The 23750-nt window shown below is 41.1% G+C and overlaps 2 protein-coding genes across 5 annotated transcripts in view; one reads left to right on the plus strand and one right to left on the minus strand.

The window, feature by feature from the left end:
* LOC311523838 (uncharacterized protein) overlaps window positions 1-5881 on the minus strand; it is a 156584-nt gene extending 150703 nt beyond the window's left edge. For 2 of the 3 annotated variants that reach the window (XR_014712432.1, XM_084634274.1), the window contains exon 1: window positions 5569-5880. Coding sequence is in view for 1 of the 3 variants with exons in the window: in XM_084634274.1 (XP_084490400.1) it covers window positions 5569-5670 (102 nt within the window). In the remaining 2 variants the exon portion in view is untranslated. Of the gene's footprint in view, window positions 1-5568 lie in introns of all 3 variants that reach the window. The other variant, XR_014712433.1, reaches the window with a different exon arrangement.
* Window positions 5882-5902: 21 nt separating this feature from the next.
* The window catches only part of DOCK3 (dedicator of cytokinesis 3), a 585745-nt gene continuing 567897 nt past the window's right edge, over window positions 5903-23750 (plus strand). Inside the window, exon 1 of one of the 2 annotated variants that reach the window (XM_084634267.1) lies at window positions 5903-6375. In XM_084634267.1, the coding sequence (XP_084490393.1) occupies window positions 6339-6375 (37 nt within the window). In that variant the 5' untranslated portion in view covers window positions 5903-6338. The remainder of the gene's footprint in view (window positions 6376-23750) is intronic. The other variant, XM_084634266.1, reaches the window with a different exon arrangement.

The following is a 23750-nucleotide window of genomic DNA, read 5'->3' on the forward strand; positions in this document are numbered from 1 at the left end:
ACAGACCCTTTGTTTCCCCCCACTCCAGCTTTGAAAGTATCTTGTCTCCTCATTGGTCATTTTGGTCAGGTGCCAGTAAGGTTATCTTAGCTTCTTAACCCTTTACAGGTGAAAGGATTTTGCTTCTGGCCAGGAGGGATTTTATAGTTCTGTATACAGAAAGGTGGTTACCCTTCCCTTTATATTTATGACATCTCCTCATTGGTCATTTTGGTCAGATGCCAGTGAGGTTACCTTAGCTTCTTAACCCTTACAGGTGAAAGGGTTTTGCCTCTGGACAGGAGGGATTTAAAGGTGGTTACCCTTCCTTTTATATTTATGACAAACACATACCATAGAACTTCCCCAGAATAATTCCTAGAGCATTTCATTCAGAAAAACATAAATCTTGATTTAAAAATTGTCAGTGATGGAGAATCTACAACAGCCCTCGGCAAGTTGTTCCAATGGTTAATTACTCTTACAGTTAAAAATGTATGCCTTAGTTCAGTGGTTCCCAAACTAGTTCCGCCACTTGTGCGGGGAAAGCCCCTGGTGGGCCGGGCCGGTTTGTTTACCTGCCACGTCCGCAGGTTTGGCCAATTGCGGCTCCCAGTGGCTGCGGTTCACTGCTCCAGGCAATGGGAGCTGCTGGAAGCGGCGCGGACCGAGGGATGTATTGGCTGCCACTTCCAGCAGCTCCCATTAGCCTGGAGCAGCGAACCGCGGCCACTGGGAGCCGTGATCGGCCAAACCTGCGGACGCGGCATGTAAACAAACCGGCCCGGCCCGCCAGGGTCTTTCCCTCCACAAACGGTGGAACAAGTTTGGGAACCACTGCCTTTTTTCATCTGAATTTGTCTAGCTTCAACTTGAAGAGCCTCTGCATTTAGCGGCCCAGGGGAAGACTTCTGTCACAAACAGGAGAATACTTTGGGCATGAAGACGACCATTGTGGCTGTGAAAAAGAGTGGACTTGTTTAGTTTATTTACTTAGATCCTTTGATTTTCCCTGGAAGGGGAGATTTATGATTTAGCTGGAGAACCAAGTTGCCTCAACAGACCAGACCAACCTACGAATAGGGAGAGACTGTGTACTTGAAGGGAAACAGAGATGCAGAGTGTGGGAAACTGAAGCACGGACAACTAGCTTATCCTATTCTGGGATCTGACTTATAGGAGAGAAACAAAATCAACCCCTTGTTTACTATGTTAGCAGGGGTAGGCCAGTAGCAGCCTGTCTTGAACACAGACTTTAATCACAGATGCCTTCATTTAGTATCACCACCAACCCTAAGGACTGAAGGGACAGAGGAGAAAGACGAAAGTGTATGTGCCCTTCCCAGGCATGTCGAAGTGGAAGGGGCAATAGTGATAAGCATCCCAAGATACCTGAGGACTGAGAGGGTCAGGAGACAGCTGACTGGGATTGTGCAAGAATAGCTCAGTGCCAGCTGCCTTGACTGTTTGATTCCCCACATGTCCTTTGTAGAGTATCTGAAGTGACCATTCAGCTCTGTCCTCCTCCTGGCTCTTTGATCTATGTACAGGAGGACATTTTTGCAAGACTTTCATTTCCCAGCCTCCTATCTCCCAGATTATGTGTATACTATGAAAAAGCATTATGCTGTAAAATGTGCTAACTAATGCATTTTAACTAAAACAACATTAAACATGATTTGACACTATGTATAGACAGGGACAGTTGTGTTTAAAATAGTTAAGTTCCTAGGTTAAACATGACCAATAAACATTTTAAACACAACTATATCTGTCTACCATTGTCATGTTTAACATTCTGTTAGATAAACATTTTTTTTTTCTAATGTGTTTTTCCAGTGTAAATAGGCATCAGTGTGGGGAATTTGGCATTCCCTCTTTAGTCTGTGAGACAGAGGTCTGGGGAAAGAGACTTGCAATGCTGCTTCCTAGACCATGATAGCTCAAAGGGTCACTGTGAGGGGAGATAAGGCTGATGATCTGCCAGTACAGCCAGTCTCTGGAATCCACGAAGCCCACCCTCAAACCTTTAGGTTTAGGGCCCTAGATATTTAAGGAAAATCTTATCTTTCGTTTTGATTTCTAAAATAACTATTTCCAGAATCTTTTCTTGCCAAGACTCTCTAAAATGTAAAGATCTACATTGACAGTAGAGATGGAATGAACAAGTAGCTGGGCTCCAATTCTGCAACAGGAGATTGGAAATGCACACAATCCTTATATAAAATAAATCTTACATTTGGGGTGTATCACAAAGAATCATTGTGCTATACCTATGCACAGTGGTGTGACCATCATGGTAAACTGTCAGTTACATTTGGAGGGAGGAGAGGAGGCACAACTTTATTCTGAATGCCTGCCCAACAGTGCTAAAGTTGGCTCTATTTGCAAGGTTACTATATGTTGCTCTGGGCTTCCTTTGCTGCATATGGCTGACCCTGAGCTCCTTCTTCCTCCCCGGAGAACTAGCTCCTGTAGCTCCTTCACTGGACAAGATATTTATTTAGCATTATTCTCTGGGTAAGAATGTTTGTTAAAGAAATCAGGATTTGTGTTGGGCTGGTAGAGGACTCATTCAGTTTGTGAATGCATATCAATGAAACAGGTGTAAATAAATCTGATAGCTTTAAATTATGTAAAATTGCATTCCATCTACTGTGCTATAGAGGATAGTGATTTCTTAATCAGGATATCTGTCCCTCATGTCACTCTTTGGGAAGTACAAATGTACTAACTAACAAGATAACTGTATCTGAGGAGATAATTGGGGATTAAATATCTAATCTGTAGAATATTGCAAATAAATCTTAAAATGTTTCAATACTTAAAGAATCACTGGAACTGCTGATGCCACCTTTTTATATAATGGTCAAGATATACAAATGACCAATCTGTCTTTAAAACAAAATATTTTGGTCCTCTGAAGGCTTTGTCTGTCCCCACTCCTAATTACTAGCCCCACCATCTCTTTAGAGTTTGTTTTCATCTAATCTTGTGTGGTGATCCCTCAATCTGTTTTGTCTTCAGAGGGTGAGGGTGCTCAGAAGCGTCCTGCATATAGCATCATCATCCTGCTGAATTCTCCCTCAAAGAGGAGCAGCACTGGGGCTGTGAGGAGAAGCATTTGTCACCTCTGTAAAGAACAGGGCAACTAGGAGAGGGCTAGGAAGAATCCCCAAGAGCAGAGAATAGAGAGATGGCCATAGCAGAGGGACTGTCTCTTGTCTTTAAAAAGTTTAGGATCAGTAAAATGTCTAATATTTAAAATTCAGCTGGTACAGATAAAAATAAGAGATTAAGTATTATATTATGAATGTTAAAGTGAACAGAAAAATCCTAAAAGCTAGTAGCATCCTATCTGTAACAACAGAAATCTCATGATTTCTCAATTTTTGTTATGACTAAAAGCTACTCTTGTACGCTATGAGAGTTCTTAGGAAGATAAGTAACAAAACTAATGCAAAATATGCATGCTTACATTTATGTGTAGAGTAAGGTTTGATAAAATAACTAGTTTTCTAAATCAAGAATGTAAGAGCACTTTCCTGCCTATTGGCCTTTGTATTTGTACTCTTATAAAATGCTGTCAGTACATCATCAATGTTAAAAATTTAATTGCACAAAAGTCAGAAAATTCATAATAAATGTTTCCATGGCAACCTCAGCTCAGTAGCTCAATTCAGCAACCTTTATTATTTCATTACATAATTGCAGAACACATATTTAGTAAAACAGAATTTTATATTACAAAAGTACTATGTAACCATAAAGTTGTATATATATCACATCTTATTGATAGATTTTCTGGAAGAGCTGTACAAAAAGAGCAGTTCTCTTCAATTATATTAGGGACAGTATGTATTGAAAAAAATAGCTAAATTATCAGGACACTGAAGTGATAAATCCAATACCAAACTTACTGAAATCCTAGGAAACATCTAGAATGACACATCCTTCAACTTCTAAGGCTCTGTGAAGAATTCGTATCTGATCTCTTGACATCAGAGGTAAAGTAGAAGTCATAGATGAAGTCTAACACAATACAAATGATAGATAATTGCTTTTCCAATGACCTGCATAAACACCCGTTACTTCTAGTTAGAAACTTGTCAAACTGTTCACAATCTCCACATTATAGGATTACATAACTTTCAGAAGAGTGTCACATTAGCTAGTGTTAGATGAATATATTGTGAAAGCCCCTATTGTAATGCATAGGTAAATTTCCAATTTTAATGCAACTACAATCTCAGGCTTAATGGTGCAACACTATGTTTATTTTTTTAAAGAAAAACAGACTGGAGAAATGATGATTTTCACTAAATACTCATCAAACAATGCAAAAATTACAGTAAAATCTGCCTTAGAGCCTACCTCTGAAGAGGGGTCCCTGTCACGACCAACTAGTTGCAGAGGCCTCAGAACACAGCTGCTCTCTGGTCTGCAAACCTTTGAAGAGAGACCACCTCTTACAAGAGACCACTTTTGCTAACTCCCATGCGTGGTAGCTCTTGGCAGGTTTTACTGTACTTGGAAAACTTTCCACTAGCCCTTGGGCTAAAAATCTTTGAAGTTCCATCCTGAAAGGTCTCTTATTGAGAATAGGAGTGCAAAACGGAAATACTATTTCAATTTGTAAAGCCACTGAATAGGGTGGAATATCAATGTTAAAGTTCATATCAGGAGAATAATAATCCAAATTGTTAGTTTTTTCCCTCATATAATCTGTATTAGGCATTTGTACCAGGACTGAAATACTGAATACGAATTTGAACTTAACTCCTATGATGCCTGCATGCTCAAAGAGTATGCCTTTCCTAGACCACGAATATTCATATGGTACTCACTGTATCACACAAACATTCTATAGTATATGACCTTAGGAGACTGAAATTCCTACACTCCTGGGAACAACAATTTTGAATCCTAGTAGTCATCTTGGTTTATTCTTCTAAAATAGATACATTGAATATGATGAAGTTTACTGTGAAGTTTTTCAGATGAGATATAAACAAAAATCTAAGATTCTAAATAACCCTCTTATTCTTTCAAGAAAGCATTTGTCCTTGTGTGTGTGGCCAAAATTCCCTTCGCTGTGTGTCCTGTCTGCTGTTAATTTGCCAGATACCTGCAATCTAAGGGAGCTATTATTATGGATTTAGTTAGGGAAGCACTTTGAGATGGTTTAAGAAGAAATCAGCAATATAAATGTGAGTTAATAAAGGCCATACAGTGTATGTGCCTATTAAAGTGTCATAAGCTGATGGTTATAGCAAGGGTTGGTTTATCACTTCACTGTTAGTTGAGGTACACACTTGTATACCGCTTCTCCTGGGTAGTACTGGTGGAAGAGATCAGGTTAACTACTCAGCATGGACAAGCACAATACTTATTATCAAACAACAGCAGTGTAATAGTGACACACACACGCACACTGTTCTGGATTAAACAATAGCTTTGTTTACAAACAAAATGTTAAAGTTCACACATTCAAATTACATAACTTAGACTTCTCTGGACATATCCGTGCTCCCCACTAGCTAGCAGAGTCCTGATTCAAAAGAGGTAGAAGGAAAAATAAAAACTCACAGCTCTAGTTGTTTGGTGGCTGTCCACAAAGGCGGCTGCTGGTGGGGGGTAACATTTGGCACCTCCAAACCTACAGTTTTCGCTGTTGCCAGATCTTGCCATTTGTTTTAGCAGAAACAGTGATATTTAGTGATATTCGGAGTGTGTCTTTTCTCCATGCAACCCCAGCTCCTGGAGGCATTTTTCCTTATTTCCCCTCAGAATCTGCTGTGGCGCAGGACCACTAACACCTCGCGCGTGTGCCCCCATTTCCCGCCCTTTTCGTTCCCCTCTGCGGGTACCGTGCGGCCCCGGGAGCGCTGGAAGGCAGGGGAGGTGTCTACGTCTGCGCGCGATGTGGAGGGGGCGGCGGGCGGCGGCGGCGCCAGTCCTTCGGCGACGACGGCGACAGTGAGGAGGCTGGAGCTCATGATAGTGACCTGAGGGAGGGAAGTGGGGACCCCTACAGCCGGGGGCTGGACTGTGAGAAGCCGGGAGCCGCCGGTACCATTCTCATCACCGCGGGCCATTCGCAGCTCCGTGCTGGGTGCTGCCGAGCCCGGAGGGATCCGGCACCTGGCGCGGCAGCTCCCTGGGGAGTTGCGCAACCCCCCCGCCTCCCAGCACCTGCGCCTGGCCTGAGTGAGAGCGAGGAGGAGACGCTGCTGTGCCCGGGGGACTGTGCGGAGCGGCGGCTCCGCTGTCAGCTGGGGAAACCGCCTCCGCTCCATGAGCAGGGCTCGGCTGCTGCGCTCCGTGAGGGGGGAACCGCGGCCGCCGCCGGCACCAGCATGTGGACGCCGACCGAGGAGGAGAAATACGGCGTGGGTAGGTGCCGAGCCCCCTCTTCCCTTCCCCTGCTCCCCCAGCCACTGGCAGCACGGCGGCCCCCCTTTACTGCCTCAGTGGGCTGGGGAGCTCCGCACTGGGTGTGGGTCTGTATCCCGAGCTGACCTCTTAGGGTCCGAGGGTGGTGATGAGGCTGCCCCTCTTCTGAGCAGCCCCAGCTATTGTGCTGCGGGCGGGCGTTGCACATTGAACCCAAAGTTGCTGTAGCGGGAAGGGTCGTGGTGGGCCGCAGGTGGAGGGATGCGGGGGTGGGGCTGTTGCTGCTGCATGGCAGCGGCCGTCTCTCCGCCTTTTGAAAACAGTAACGTGTGCAGCAATGTTCGCATCCCACTGTTCCCAACTGCACCACAGGCCTAGGCATCCCCCAGCCCCCATCGCCTTGCGGGTACGGTAGGGAACGAAGGGGGCCATGTTATGGGGCCGGCCCCATCTCCCATGTGCGTTGAAGGGCTGCCCGCTAAAAATAAGATTAATATCATGAGGTCTCTGTGTGAGGTGGAACATCTGTTTGGGACTTTAGTCCTTTCGGATTTTCGAGCCTGGAGTCCAGTGTTTATATGAATTGGAAGTCCAATTGAACTGTGCATTTTTGGTTTTGTGGGGTTTTGTGGTTTTTTTAGGCGGTAAGGGAGTGGAAGGAGAGGAGTAGGCTTCCAGGGTTTACTTATAGGTTCTGTTTGCGGAAATAATCAGTAAACGAGTCTCTCAACCTTAATCTATTTATCTGCTATTCCTTTTTCTCTCTATTTTAATCTGTGCTCTGTGGTGTTCTTGTTTATATGGTTGAGTTTAGAGAAAGGGAAGGATTATGATGGTATGTCATTAGGGGGCGCCAGCGATGCACCTGCTCTGAGTCCTGATATCCTTCCAGGAAAAGAGACACAAGATGTAACATATAGATAAATGTTAAAACCTGGTTTTGTACTAAGCCCTGGCTATGATATTGAAAGCTGATGAGCATTTTTGGATTCTGGCAGCACTTAACACTAGTAACCCAGAGCTACTAAAGAAACCAAAATGAACGAAAAAACCCCCAACCTTTTAATGGTGAAACTAAGTAGTATGGTGTTATGTATAATATGAAGGGACTATATATACTCAGGTGACCATTTCAAAATTTGTAAAAAATTCACATCTTGTGTAATATTCCTGAAAATGTCAGTAAAAATACATTATACTTTCTGCTAACATTATTTTCCTGGGTGTTTGATATAGCTTATTGTACACTGTTAATAATAGATGCAGTTTTGGTCAGATGCCATAATGCACATTGAGTAACACATACTTGTTATAGTCAACATTCATTATATTTTTACAAACATGTCTTGTTTCTTGTAAACTTAGTATATTTTAAATACTTTTTATCAACACTTGATATTTTATCATGAAAATTGGTATCTCTAGGATGTGGGAAAACTGCACCTTCTGAAGTGACAGTTCACTTCTGCTCAATTATAAAGTTAAAATGTTAATGATTTAGCATAGGTGGTGAGTTATATGGACCTGTGGTGCCCCTGCTCCACCAATATTCAGGAACATGGGCCTGGTTCCACCAATGTTTGGGCTGATATTTTCAGAGCCATCCCGTCCATAGGGCGGACCGGGGCAACCGAGTCGCTTGCTGGTGCCAGCCCCCCCCCCAGGCTGCCCTGGACCCTGCGTCCCCCTGAAGTGTGGGGGCCCCCCAAAGCGCTGGGCCCAGGGCAGTTGTCCCGGTCCATCCTGTGGATGGGATGGCTCTGCTTGGACCCGTTCTGGGCACCACCAAAAATTTTATAAACCTGGCACCCATGTGATTTAGAGCAATTTTTGAGTGGTTTAGAGGACCAGTAACATGACAAAGAATTCTCAATTAATTTATCGTATTATGCAGCTGTGTAGTAGTTTTATTACAGCTAGATTTATACATGTGGTAAAAACAAATTTTATTTGCTTAGAACAAGCATCATAGAACGTATTAATGTATAGACACATAAGGAATGCAGTTTTATAAGAAAAGCAATTAAATTTGGTGAATGTTTCTCCCAGAGATACATGTATTAAATGCAAAAACCTATGATAATATATGTAATAAGGATGTAAATTTACTACTAATTCATTAAAAAACCCAGGGGAAAATTCAGTTTAGGTACCTGCAGCAGTATTGTTACCACAATGTGTATACTGTGTAAAATACACATTTTAACCTCTAAGAAGAGCCTATATTGTAATCGGTAATATTATATATGGTTTTTGTGTTGAGAACCTTAAGTGAATCTTCTGATAAGTTTAACTTCATATTAACAACTGTAATGTTGTATTAAATTAAGCTTTTTGTATTTTAAGTTTATATATAAAAATTGTATAGCAGGGGTACCATGTTTGTTTGTTAGTTTGTTGATGTTTTTTGGGTAACTGTTTAACTTTGCTTTAAATTGACTGTAGATGCAGGAAAATCCTAGCTGCAGAACTATGAAGTTCCACAATGTGGCGATAATGTAACTAAAACCTTTTCTTACTCTACTGTGAAAGTGAATTTTTAATCATTTTCCTGAATTGTCATTCTATCCCATTTATAAACTGATTCTTCCTCACTGTGGACTAACAGCACATGAAGTTTGATGGTTTTAATACTTTCTCTTTTGAGCATTGTACGTAGTCATGGTGATCTTTGGAAAAAAAAAGGTTCAGAGTAGCAGCCGTGTTAGTCTGTATCCGCAAAAAGAACAGGAGTACTTGTGGCACCTTAGAGGCTAACAAATTTATTAGAGCATAAGCTTTCGTGGGCTACAGCCCACTTCATCGGATGCATAGAATGGAACATATACTAAGATATATATACATACAGATAAGTTGGAAGTTACCATACAAACTGTGAGAGGCTAATTAGTTAAGATGAGCTATTATCAGCAGGAGAAAAAATTTTTTGTAGTGATAATCAAGATGGCCCATTTAGACAGTTGACAAGAAGATATGAAGATACTTAAGGAAATAGATTCAATATGTGTAATGACCCAGCCTCTCCCAGTCCCTATTCAAGCCCAAGTTAATGGTGTCTGGTTTGTATATTAATTCAAGCTCAGCAGTTTCTCATTGGAGTCTGTTTTTGAAGCTTTTCTGTTGCAGAATTGCCACCCTTAAGTCTTTACTGAGTCGTTGAAGTGATCTCCTACCAACTTTTGAATGTTATGATTCCTGATGTCAGATTTGTGTCCATTTATTCTTTTGTGTAGAGACTGTCCGGTTTGGCCAGGGTATCTGGCAGAGGGGCATTGCTGGCACATGATGGCATATATCACATTGGTAGATGTGCAGGTGAATGAACCCCTGATGGCATGGCTAATTTGATTAGGTCCTATGATGGTGTCACTTGAATAAATATGTGGACAGAGTTGGCATCGGGCTGTTGCAAGGATAGGTTTCTGGATTAGTGTTTTTGTTGTGTGGTGGCTAGTGAGTATTTGCTTCAGGTTGGGGGGCTGTCTGTAAGTGAGGACTGATCTGTCTCCCAAGATCTGTGAGAGTGAGGGATCATTTTTTAGGATAGGTTGTAAATCTTTGATGATGCGCTGGAGAGGTTTTAGTTGGGGGCTGAAGGTGACAGCTAGTGGCGTTCTGTTATTTTCTTTGTTGGGCCTGTCCTGTAGTAGGTGACTTCTGGGTACTCTTCTGGCTCTGTCAATCTGTTTTTTCAGCAGGTGGGTATTGTAGTTTTAAGAATGCTTGATAGAGATCTTCTAGGTGTTTGTCTTTGTCTGAGGGATTGGAGCAAATGCTGCTGTATCTTGGAGCTTTGCTGTAGACAGTGGTTTCTGTGGTCTATTCTGGATGGAAGCTGGAGGCATGTAGGTAAGTATAGCAGTCAGTAGTTTCTGGTATAGGGTGGTGTTTATGTGACTATCACTTATTAGCACAGTAGTGTCCAGGAAATGGACCGCATGTGTGGATTGGTCTAGGCTGAGGTTGATGGTGGGATGGAAATTGTTGAAATCATGGTGGAATTCCTCAAGGGCTTCTTTCCCATGGGTCCAGAAGATGATGATGTCATCAATGCAGCGCAAGTAGAGTAGGGGTGTTAGGGGACGAGAGCTAAGGAAGCATTGTTCTAAGTCAGACATAAAAATGTTAGCATACTGTGGGGCCATGCGGGTACGCATAGCAGTACCGCTGACTTGAAGGTATATATTGTCCCCAAATGTGAAATAGTTGTGGGTGAGGACTAAGTCACAAAGGTCAGCCACCAGGTTTGCTGTGACATTATTGGGGATACTGTTCCTGATAGCTTGTAGTCCATCTTTGTGTGGAATGTTGGTGTAGAGGGCTTCTACATCCATAGTGGCGAGGAGGGTGTTTTCTGGAAGGTCAGCGATGGATTGTAGTTTCCTCAGGAAGTCATTGGTGTCTTGAAGACAGCTGGGAGTGCTGGTAGCGTAGGGCCTGAGGAGAGAGTCCACATAGCCAGACAATCCTGCTGTCAGGGTGCCAATGCCTGAGATGATGGGGTGTCCAGGATTCCCAGGTTTATGGATCTTGGGAAGCAGATAGAATACCCCTGGTCAGGGTTCTAGGCAAAAAAGAGTGTATGTGTGTTCTGCCTTCTTAACTCAAAAGCAACTGTATTGATTTTGCTTAATCTGAGGCAAAGAGGGATCACTGTTGGGCTCTAAACAAGCCTGGAAAAGTCAACCTAAAGTGAGAAATGAGTAAGTGACAACAAGGGGGAATATAATGAAAGTTTCTGGAGTCTTGGACATCTTCCTGTAACACCTGTTCCCTTATTTGGGCTATAAAGACAGAGGGTATGAACCTCAAGTGATAAGCAATTGAATGAATTGATTGTATACAATATTACTGTAATTATAAAAGTTTATCAAGTGAGGTGTTTTATGAAAGCCTGTGACACACCGGTGATTAAACCTGTAAAATGTATGTTTTAACACTATATAAAGAATTATGGATACTCACTGATATTAGGCTTTTCAATCTGTCCTCAAACAAAGAGAAAAACAAATCTCTCCCAGACAGAAAGGAATATCACAGCAATTTACCAGTCTCCTATGTAAATTAAGCATGGTGGAATCAAAACAATGGAAGCCCTATTTACGTAGAGGGGGGTGGGAAGCCTACAGGAAGGGAAAAATGGAAGAAGGTCATTCTAACAAGTTAATTGAACTTTGGAAGATAGATTTGTCTTTGCATATATTTTTGTCATCCTTCACTAGATGTACACAAGGAGTCAGAGCTCTTGCAAGCTGAAAAAGATGTGTACGTTAACCAAGGAGGGACTGAAGTCTCTATGAACTTAGTATAGGTGAGAAACCTGCTTAAGCATTGATCTTTCACCTTGGAAGACAAGGGAAGCTAGCATCTTGTACTCCTGTGGAAGGTCCTGACTGAGAGAAAGTCAGCTATGGTTGGGAAGAGTGATTGAGTGATTAAGAGAAATCCTTTGCAACAAAGCCAGTACCATGGTTAACATTAAGTTTTAGATGTTTAGATGCATTTTCACTTTCATTTGCTTATAACCCTTTCTAACTTTATTCCATTTACTTAACCTATATCCTGTTCTTAAATTTGTTTTATTTTTACTATAGACCTACTTAGTGCTGTGTTTGAAGGGAAGGGTATGTTTACCCCTGTTAAGTTAATAAGCTGTAATGTGCTTTCCTTTCTTTAAAGAAACAACTGACCTTATTATTTCTCTGAGTGATCCAGGTGAAGTCTGGATACTTCGGGCACATTCTTTCAAATACATTTGGGACTAGAAGTATGTTGGGGTCACCTTGCTAGTTGTAGTGAAGACTGGTAGAAGCGAGAGTAGGACAGTGGGGCTGTAAGCAGGCTGCTGAGATCAGAGCTGCTGAACCAGGGCCCAGAGTAACAGCCATGTTAGTCTGTATTCGCAAAAAGAAAAGGAGTACTTGTGGCACCTCAGAGACTAACCAATTTATTTGAGCATGAGCTTTCGTGAGCTACAGCTCACTTCATCGGATGCATACCGTGGAAACTGCAGCAGACTTTATATATACACAGAGAATATGAAACAATACCTCCTCCCACCCCACTGTCCTGCTGGTAATAGCTTATCTAAAGTGATCATCAGGTTGGGCCATTTCCAGCAGGGCCGTCTATCACCCAGGGCCGTCTATCACCCAGACACTTAGTGTGTGACGTGCATGATTATAGGCTGGCTGTGAGCATGCCAGGCTGGGAGCTATAGCAGCAAAGCATTGTAAGACGGACAGAATTGCAAGGCAAGTGGTTGCACAATCTCTTTCTGGTCTGAATTGCAACCCAAAGTGTGTCTGTGTTGTTCCTAGCTACCTCATTTGGTCCCATTGACCAGATTAGAGGGGCCAATTTTCTTCATTAGCTAACTCTCTCAGGTGTTCTTGCAGCCTCTTTGTGCAGCAGACTCACTTTTGGACAGGTCTTATTTTTTGGTGTTGGGTTCCATTATCCTGTTGATGGCCCATTGCAAGGAATCATAGGCCTTTCTTGAAGTCACATGGCTTCTGGAGCTGTGATATTTTGGACAGTGACATTGAATTACCTTCTGCTATCAGTTTTAAGGATTCACAGGTACTTCTCTGGAGTACTTGAATAAGCCACCATCTCTTATTAAAATCAAAATATTTTCCCCCTAACTGGGTGGATGTATTCTCGAAAAATCCAGCAGACTCAAACAAATCTGTAATTAGGCAATTGAAAGTCAGCATTTTCCTTTAAGATTTCCAAAATATGTATCTGCCTAGATGGATTGTCTCACTTGAAACTGGATCACAAGATCTTTTGACCATAAACTTGATGAAAGCTTGACCAATAAAAAGTGTTGGCATTTTATAAAAGCTCTAATTTAAAATAAGAAAAATAAACGTTTTAAAATTAAAAAATTGAAACTTAATTCTGTGGCTTAATTATAAATATTCAAAACTCCAATTTATATTTTACTTCCTTTAATCTCAGGGCTAGCAAATGAGCAAGGCTCTTGTTTCAAGCAGTGACTTATCTTTATTTTCATGTAACCCAGGGAGAAATCAAAATAGCTATTTAAAATGATACTTTTATTTTTTTTAAAAAGGGATGGGGGAAAGATTTTTTTGTAGAAAGTTGGCCTTTTAAATCTTCACACAGTGTACTCATTTGAATAGTCATCACAACAGAAATATTGACTATGCTTTGGAAAAGATGTTGACTTCCTAAATTAATCTTTGGTTCATTCCTTGTAAGCAACCAGAGCCCTTGTTGAATGGGATGCTAATATTCAGAACTGAGAGTTCCGTTCTTCCAGCAGATCTGGAGTCAGGGTTGCTTTGAGAATGCTATACAAGTATTCCTTCATATTAGCCAACGTCCATGGTGCTACCCAAAACTTCTTTAGACTATTAGTTAAAAATATAACATGCATTTTAGTGGCCCAACAGACTCCATGGTTTTTTCTCTGATCTGATGAACTGGCTGTAAAATTATGGCTAATATTTCCTCCTTTGCAAGAGAAAAAGAGATTATCATTTTAAGACCCTGTCTCACTTCTTGAAGAAAATACTTTTAAAACAGAGTTTCACTTTTCTACCATGCTAAAAGCTGGGCCAGCATAGTCTTCTAGAAGGCATTTCAAAAACTACTACTCTTAAAAGTTTCCCTCCAGTCCCAGAGTCATGATTTCTTGCTTGGAGGAAGATCTTTTGGAGCTGAACATCATATCAGAATGCCTGTGCTTTCTCTCCTACAACAGAGATCCATAGTGTTTTGTTATGGGTTGGTAGAGATCAGCATGACAGTTTCATGGAGCTACAATAAAACAACATTGCCATGTGATAGTTTGTTGCTATGGAATGTAGGGTACTTGCTACGGAATTTGGTCCCATTGTGCTGCAGAATACTTTTAATACTTTCCAGAGCCATCCATGCTGGGGAAGTTATGGGAAGGAGCCACTGGTGCCATTAGTGCAACCTTTGTTCTCTCCAAGAGAAGAGCCACTCAGAATGGGCAGCTGTTTGAAGAGAGGCAAACAGCCATTTTCTCCCTTACCATATCCCTGATTTGTGGTATGCTGCCTGTCTTCCTCCTTCAGCCTGGACACACCGCTTAAATGAGAGTCACTGACTACTTTCCGGGGTGCAGTTTGAACAGGTACTAGCGAGTGCTTTTGTAATGGTGACAGGAGTATGGCAGTCTTCCCACCTCTGCCATTCTGTCCTTCAGACTTTACTATCATTTTTGTCAGTTTTCCTTAACTTGTCTTTCATTGTCAGGACTGCAGACTGAGTGCTGCTGATGGACATTTGGAGCTACAATATTGCATACCTTGATGTGGATGAACACTCTGTCTTAAGGGACCCTGCTTTATAGTTAAATACATGAAAACTCTTATTTTTCTCAAAGAATAGATCAGTGTCCTATGTGGCTGCCTCACAACACTGTTTCTCCTTTCACCAACTCCCTGGCCTTTAATCTATCAGTTGATAGCAGGAGCAAAAGTAATATGCACCCTGGCTGAACAGCACAGAGGTGCAAAGGAGAGAGAAGTCTGAGACTCTGTTTTAGCAGCAGCTTCTGTCCCTGTTGGGATAGGGGTTTCATAACCAAGGCTGATGAGGGAGATGGTGTTATAGGGGAAATCAGAGAAAAGAGCTAACAGGAGAAAAGTCAAGCTTTGCAGCATGGGTTAGAGGGAAGTAGAAATAATGGCAGTATGTCCCAGCTATTGAATTAGCCATCTGGCTAGTGAGTGTAAAGTTGTGAAGCTCTGCACGTAGCTTCTGGTGTGAACTAGAGAACCTATATTGTTTTGAACTCTATCTTTTATATTCTATTTAATCTTTTCCTGTGATATTTCTACTGCATATGTGAACCAATATCATTGTTGTCAGTGGCACCTGTGAATTTCCATTAATATTAACCAGGATTATGTACTTAAAATCTAGTGTATTTGTCTTATATGTCAAAGAAATAATGTTCAAATCCTTTGGATGTGGTGTTTCAGTCAGAATTTGACATAACTGTCAAATGCTTACAACAACTTCTATGCAGTGAGGCTTTCTTCTTTTTACCAGCCCTTCACCTTGGAAAAAATTAGGGTCCGGGTCAGTTATCGAATCTGATTGCATTACATTTCTTTTAAGAATCAGAGGCTTTTCTCCTTAAATCAAATCAAGTAGATGCTTTTATAAATAAAATTTGAGTTTTCAACTAACTGTCTCACAGTGGAGGGATTTCAGAGCAAAATAAAAACCCATAGATTTGTAGGTTTCAAGACCAGAAGGAACCATTGTGATAATCTGGTCTGACCTCCTGTATAATACAGGCCATAGTACTTCCCCAAAATAATTTATAGAGCATGTGTCTTACAAAAACATCCCGTCTTCATTTAAAATGATGATTTCCCCATTTGTAGTTGCATTTTGAGACCTATCAGTTAGCTAGTTTTTAATCCATTTAATGCCATGTTAATTTTATATCATTCTGGTTTTTTAGTCAAAATATTGTGCGGTACCAAATCAAATGCCCCACAGAAGTCTAAGTATATTGGGAACAAAAAGAATCCTCTCTCTTATTCTTAACTCTGCAGGTCATTGAGAAATCTGTGTGTCCCTTTGCTTCCCATGTACATTTTTCTACAATTCCTAGCTTATATTCATTACTATCAGCTTCCCTTTTCTTTCATTTGTTATAAATTTTTTTATAGCTGCTTTCACTTCCCTCTTCCTTGATTGTGGCTTTTTTGGCATCTAGTAACATGTTTTTAAGCAATTCCCAGTTACTCACATTTTTCTGATTAAGTTCTTCCTCCCAGCTGATTTGGTTCATAATGGTTTTCAGCTTTGTGAAACTGGCCCTTTTAAAACACCAAGTATATCTATTACTGGTTTGGACTTTATTCTGTTGGCACATTATAAATGCGATCAAGTCAGTATCACGTGTACCTAAGCTACCATTAATTTTTACTTCTGTGGTCAGTTCCTTTTTAACTGTCAAGATTAGGTCTAATATAAAATTCCCCTGTGTTGGTTGAAATACTTTTTGAGTAAGGAAATTGTCATCTATAACGTTAAGAAAGTCTGAGGATGTTTTAGTACTGGCAGCATGAGATCTCCAATATATGTCACTCAAATTGAAGCCCCTCATGATCGTGTGTCTTTTTAACCTAAATATTACAGATAGTGTGTAAGGAGCTGGTCATCCCATTCCTTAGTATAATTTGGTGGTCTGTAGCAGACACCAACTAATACCCAATCTTATGCTTTGTCTGTTAGGACATTGATCCATAAGCATTCAGTGTCATTTTTTTTCCAAATGATCAGAGACTCAGAAACAAGGTTATGCCATTTTTAACATAAAGTGCCACTCCCCCTCTCCTTTGGCCCATTCAATCCTTCCTACGTAGGTTATAACCATTTATTTTTTTAATATATATAACTTAGTTACAACTTATAGTTACTAGAAGTAGAAAGGTTTCAGAGTAGCAGCCGTGAAGTGAGCTGTAGCTCACGAAAGCTTATGCTCAAATGAATTTGTTCATCTCTAAGGTGCCACAAGTACTCCTTTTCTTTTTGTAGAAGTAGAAAATGTCAGTTTGTCGGAAAGGATTGATACGTTCTGCCATTGAAGTAGCAGTGCATTCTGTATGTGTATATAGACTTTCTGTGATGGTAAGTGGTGACTAGGGATAAGCAGCCTTCCAAAGGATAAGGTAACTTTGTCAGCTCAACAGTTCTTAAATGTAGACAATAGATCAAACACTTGCTTTTCTCCATCTGGATTGGTTCCACTTCAGGCAGCTAGGTTTTAAATGTCATATAAAAGAGGGCACCTTAGAGAATTTAAAGAGATTGTTTTTATTCTTTCTCTCCTCTGATAAAGAAATCATATTGATGATTTAAAAACTTTACCAAATATCCATTACATATTAGTATACATGAAGGACAGCAGTTTTCAGAAGCAACCCGTGCAGTGCTGTGAACTCTCATGATTGTATTTCAAGTCTCAGAGTATTCTGTATCTCCATTTCTTTAAAGCCCTAGCTCCTGGAGGCATGTGATGAGGTGGAAATCTCAGCTTTTATTTAAAACTGTGTTATTTTTAAGCCCTCATGATTGCAAAAATATTTACAATGTGACACATGCACTCCAAAGACTCAAAGCAGAAGGAAAATAAAAAACACCCAATGTATTACCTGATTAATATCTCTTTATTTTTCAGTGCCCCCGGGTGATGGGAATGAGTAAGTGTTGAGATTTTTACTAGAGTGTTGTCTGTGGATTCTGATACAAACAATAACATTCTGAATCTGCCTCTGGCTATGAAGTCTTTTATAAATTTGAAGATCAACCCCTTTCTAGTTGCTTAAGGGTGAAAGGAACTCCCACTGGATCTTCTTAGACTTCAAGGCCAGAAGGGGATACTAGGGTAATCTAGTCTGATCTCCTGCATAATATGGGCCATAAAATGGCTATTATGAGAGAGGGATAATTTCCATTATTCTAAATACACAAATTGCCAGAGTGGAATAAACAGCATTACTCAGAATCCTCTCACTGGGAAATTGGGGATTGTCTATTTGAGGAGCATATTCCAAGACAAGATAAACTTCAAAGCCATTGGCTCAGTTGTGCTCTGGCAGCAGGCAAGTGGGAGCTGAACCAAGGTATCTGCAATAATCTATCCACTAAGTGGTCTCTCCACAATGTAGTCTTATTTGTAAACTGCAACAACAGCCAAGAGTTTGCTCTTGATGCTGAAATCCCTGAACCTGGAAGACAGACTATGTCTTTTCACCAAGAAAAAACCCATCAATGGCCTACAAAATAGGCCAAATGTAATTCTGAAGACCTATTATTTGCCATGCGGACTGTCATAAATATAAAGGGAAGGGTAACCACCTTTCTATATACAGTGCTATAAAATCCCTCCTGGCCAGAGGCAAAACCCTTTCACTTGTAAAGGGTTAAGAAGCCAAGATAACCTCGTTGGCACCTGACCCAAAATGACCAATGAGGGGACAAGATACTTTCAAATCTGGAGGGGGGGAGGAACAAAGGGTTTGTCTGTCTGTGTGATGCTTTTGCCAGGAACAGATCAGGAGTGCAGCCTTACAACTCCTGTTGTAACTCCTGCTAGAAATGCGTTAGAGTTCCTTTTGTTTAATGGCTGGTAAAATAAGCTGTGCTGGATGGAATGTATATTCCTGTTTTTGTGTCTTTTTGTAACTTAAGGTTTTGCCTAGAGGGATTCTCTATGTATTGAATCTGTTTACCCTGTAAGGTATTTACCATCCGGATTTTACAGAGGTGATTCTTTTACCTTTTCTTTAACCTTTTATTTAATTAAAATTCTTCTTTTAAGAACCTGATTGATTTTTCATTGTTCTTAAGATCCAAGGGTTTGGGTCTGTGTTCACCTGTACAAATTGGTGAGGATTTTTTATCAAGCCTTCCCCTGGAAAGGGGGTGTAGGGGTTGGGGGGATCTTTTGGGGGAAGACATCTCCAAGTGGGCTCTTTCGCTGTTCTTTGTTTAAAAAGCTTGGTGGTGGCAGCATTGGGTTCAAGGACAAGGCAAAGTTTGTACTTGAGGAAGTTTTTAACCTAAGCTGGTAAGAATAAGCTTAGGGGGTCTTTCATGCAGGTCCCCACATCTGTACCCTAGAGTTCAGAGGGGGGAAGGAACCTTGACACGGACTATGGGTCTCCAGATTCATAAAAATAGAAGTCTAAAACCCCCAGAAGATTGCAGTTTTCAGTGATTGCTGTCAGGTACCTTAATGTTAATAGTGAATGAACTGTATAGCATAACTACAGTTGAGAAGAAGGCTCCTGTATCCAGCCAAATAACTTGTTGTGTTGTTCGTGTAAACACTGTTGTTTTTGTTGACTGTTACTGGCTTTTAGAAGCTGTCCCTCAGTGCCCTCCAGTGACAGTACAGTTGGTACAAGCACTTAGAATCATAGAATCATAGAATATCAGGGTTGGAAGGGACCCCAGAAGGTCATCTAGTCCAACCTCCTGCTCGAAGCAGGACCAATTCCCAGTTAAATCATCCCAGCCAGGGCTTTGTCAAGCCTGACCTTAAAAACCTCTAAGGAAGGAGATTCTACCACCTCCCTAGGTAACGCATTCCAGTGTTTCACCACCCTCATAGTGAAAAAGTTTTTCCTAATATCCAATCTAAACCTCCCCCACTGCAACTTGAGACCATTACTCCTCGTTCTGTCATCTGCTACCATTGAGAACAGTCTAGAGCCATCCTCTTTGGAACCCCCTTTCAGGTAGTTGAAAGCAGCTATCAAATTCCCCCTCATTCTTCTCTTCTGCAGACTAAACAATCCCAGCTCCCTCAGCCTCTCCTCATAAGTCATGTGTTCTAGACCCCTAATCATTTTTGTTGCCCTTCACTGGACTCTCTCCAATTTACCCACATCCTTCTTGTAGTGTGGGGCCCAAAACTGGACACAGTACTCCAGATGAGGCCTCACCAATGTCGAATAGAGGGGAACGATCATGTCCCTCGATCTGCTCGCTATGCCCCTACTTATACATCCCAAAATGCCATTGGCCTTCTTGGCAACAAGGGCACACTGCTGACTCATATCCAGCTTCTCATCCACTGTCACCCCTAGGTCCTTTTCCGCAGAACTGCTGCCTAGCCATTCGGCCCCTAGTCTGTAGCGGTGCATTGGATTCTTCCGTCCTAAGTGCAGGACCCTGCACTTATCCTTATTGAACCTCATCAGATTTCTTTTGGCCCAATCCTCCAATTTTTCTAGGTCCTTCTGTATCCTATCCCTCCCCTCCAGCGTATCTACCACTCCTCCCAGTTTAGTATCTGGTGAGGATGTGCACCGCCGACCCAAGGAGTGTAGTGTGGATATACATAAGTGATTTAATGGTAATGTAAATTAGATCGACGTAATTTTGTAGTGTAGACATGGCCCCAGGGTCAGAGCTAAATACAATATGAAACAGATAGTTTGGCACATACTCTATCTAAGGGACCATTCAAGGTGAAGTGGCCTGTTAACACTCCTGTAGTCATAGGACAAAAAGGGGGGTCAATAGATTACAGATTGTTATTTAGACTGTGATTTTTAGTGTCCAGCAAAATTATCAGTTTAAGCTCCCAGGCTTGTCTTTTGAAAGTGTTGTGCAGGTTTCCTTTGAGGATGAGGACTGATAGGTCAGGTATAGATTGATCGTTTTAAGAAAAGTGTTCACCCAGAGGGAATATAGCATTCAGGGTGGATAAAAATCAGTGACTTAAAAAAAAACGGATTTTTTTAATAAAATGTTTTTTTCCTCAAAAACCTATCTAAAGATAGTTTTAATTAAGATACATTATAGTTTAAAGATATTTCATCATAGAATAGGGATTATACATTCTAATTCTATAGCATGAGACAATATAGTCATGTAATGTTTAAGAAAAGTTTTGTAAATGAGTTCCAATAGTTCATTGAATAGGGACCGAATCAGCAGCCCCACATCAGCTGCCCCACCCTGCTTCCAGTGCCTCCCACTCACCAGCAGCCCCACTGATCAGCAATTCCCCCTCTCTCCCCGCACCCCGATCAGTTGTTTCATGGCATGCAGGAGGTTCAGGGGGCAGGGGGAGGAGCGAGGGCACGGCAGGATTAGAGCAAGGGGTGGAGTTGGGGCAGGGCCTGTGGCAGAGCCAGGGGTTGAGGAGTGAACACCCCCCAGCATATTGGAAAGTTGGCGCCTGTAGCTCCAGCCCCGGAGTTGGTGTCTATACAAGGAGCCGCATATTAACTTCTGAAGAGCCGCATGTGGCTCCGGAGCCACAGATTGGCCACTCCAGTCTAGAAGATACCATCGGAGATGCTTAGTTTTGCAGTCTCAAACTGTGGATTTGTGTCTCCAGAGATAAAATGCTTGTTAACAGCAAAAATATTTTAAAATAAATAAATAATATATAGAAGTGAGAAATAACAGACCTCAACCCTATTGTCCCTCTGCAAATTTGTGTACAAGTGAACAAGGAGAAGAAGTCTGGAGATAAATGTGAGAAGGGAGGGACAGGCAGTAGAAACAAAAGTGAAATTGTTTGAGCAGCATATTCCAGAAGTCTTGAGGTCTTTCTGAGTGTAGCCTTCATTGATTTGAGATCTACCATATCATTCTCTCACTAGAAGGGAAAACCTATAATGGCAGCAGGCCGTAAAAGAGACCCAGTTTGGGAATATTTTAATGAAGTTCCTCTACCTGTGGGTAAGACAGGCATGGGTGCAAAATGCGAACCGTGAAACAAAGAAATGCAAGGCCTGGTAGCCTGAATGAAAAAACATCATGAGAAGTGTTCCTTCTCAGGAGGAAGCTGTATTGAAGATGATGAAAGGATTATTTCTGAACATGCAGGATCTTCAGGTTGGTAAACTTTTTTTATTTCATACATCTTTCTTAAGGACTGCCTCGCTTCCTTCTGGACTATTCTGAAATTCTCATGTTTGAGCAAAAAATATAGTTGTTACTCTATGGTACTATCATTTTAGATGCAGTTGTGATAAAAACAAAGAGCTGAAATAGGTCGATCTTCCTTTTACAATTTCACCTTTAAAGTAGTACCGAGTGTCAGTGAATGCAATGAGTAATACTAAATGAACAGTATGGTAATAATAATTAAATAACTGCATTGACTTATTTTCTTTAGGAGAATCCATCCTCAACATACAGGATTCTGAAGACTATCCACCTTCCAGATCACCATCATTTTTTATAGTTTCAGAGTTATCTGCCAATGATAGTGTTTTAGTCACATCATGTTTGTGAGTTCAATCCTTGAGGGGACCATTTAGGGATCTGGGGGCAAAAATTGGGGATTGGTCCTGGTTTGAGCAGGGGGTTGGACGAGATGATCTCCAGAGGTCCCTCCCAACCCTGATATTCTATGATTCTATGTCATATAGCCACAGTATATCACCTGTACCAAAAAGAAAAAAAAATCTCCATCATCCAGAAACCACCATCGATAAGTTTGTGACAAGAACCAGCAGATTAGAAAAACAGTTAATTGATGAAAAAATTGCCTGGTTTGTTTATGCAACAAACTCTCCTTTCCGTATGATTGAGAACCCACACTTCATTAACATGGTTCAGTCAATAAGACCAGGATACAGTAGTAGATGTTACAGGCAAATTTCTGGATAAAGGGTATGAAAGAGAAATTGAGCAGTGTGCAAAAGGTCTAGAGGGTGAAGTTGTTAATCCGAGTCTTGATAGGTGGAGCAATGCCCATAATGATCCTGTTATATGTGCTTGTGTGGCAACAGAAGAAGGGAATGTCTTCCGTACAGAAACAATTGATACATCGGGAAATGCACACACAGCAGAATACTTACAAGAAGTAGCAGTAAAAGCTATAACAAACTGTGAAAAAAAATTCAAATATCTAGTACGCAGCTTGGTCACAGACAATGCTGCAAATGTATCCAAGATGAGAAGAAATTATTTAAAAGAGAGTGAAGAGAGTCCCAAGCTGCTAATATATAGTTGCAGCGCTCATCTGGTGCACCTCCTAGCCAAAGGCTTCAGTGTTCCAGAAATAAAGGCTAATGTTGTTGAAATTGCAAAATACGTCCGTTAACAATCACTTTGCAGCAGCTGCTCTGAAAACAGTGGGAGGAACCAAGCTAACTCTCCCACAAGACGTGTGATGGAACTCAGGAGTGGACTGTTTTGAGCACTAGATCAAGAACTAATCTGATAACAGTTTGTGAACAAAATTGTGAAAAAATAGATGGCACTGTCACAGCCAAAGTTCTCAACATTGGGCTTAAGAGAAATGTTGAACACATGCCGAGTACCCTGAAGCCTATTTCTGTAGACTTGAACAAAATGCAGGGAAATAGCTGTTTTATTGCTGATGCTGTTGAAATTTGGAAGGAACTGAGTGAGATCTTAAAAAGAGAAATATGCAATGACAGAGTTAAATTACAAGCATTAAAAAACGAATTGGACAAGCATTATCTTCAGCTCATTTTCTAGCAAACATTCTCAATGCTCGGTACCAGGGTCAAACCTTAACTGCTGAAGAAGAGGAGTTGGCTATGACATGGACATCCGGCAGTCATCCCTCCATAATGCCAACTCTAATAAACTTCAGAGCGTAGAGTGAACCATTCAAGAAATATGTTTGCTGATGATGTTTTAAAGAAAGTCATATCAGTGAGCTGGTGGAAGTCACGTAAGCACTCGGATTCAGAAACTGTTGAAGTGATGATCTCACTTTTAACAGCAGTAGCTTCTTCTGCTGGTGTAGAAAGCATATTTTCTTCCTTTGGACAAATTAATTCCAAATTGAGAAATTGTTTGGGACCTGAAAAATCAGGAAAGCTTGTTTTTCTTTTCCAGATTATGAA

The sequence above is a fragment of the Lepidochelys olivacea genome, assembly GCF_965140295.1.
Source record: "Lepidochelys olivacea isolate rLepOli2 genome assembly, chromosome: 7".
In the NCBI taxonomy this organism is placed as follows: domain Eukaryota; kingdom Metazoa; phylum Chordata; order Testudines; family Cheloniidae; genus Lepidochelys; species Lepidochelys olivacea.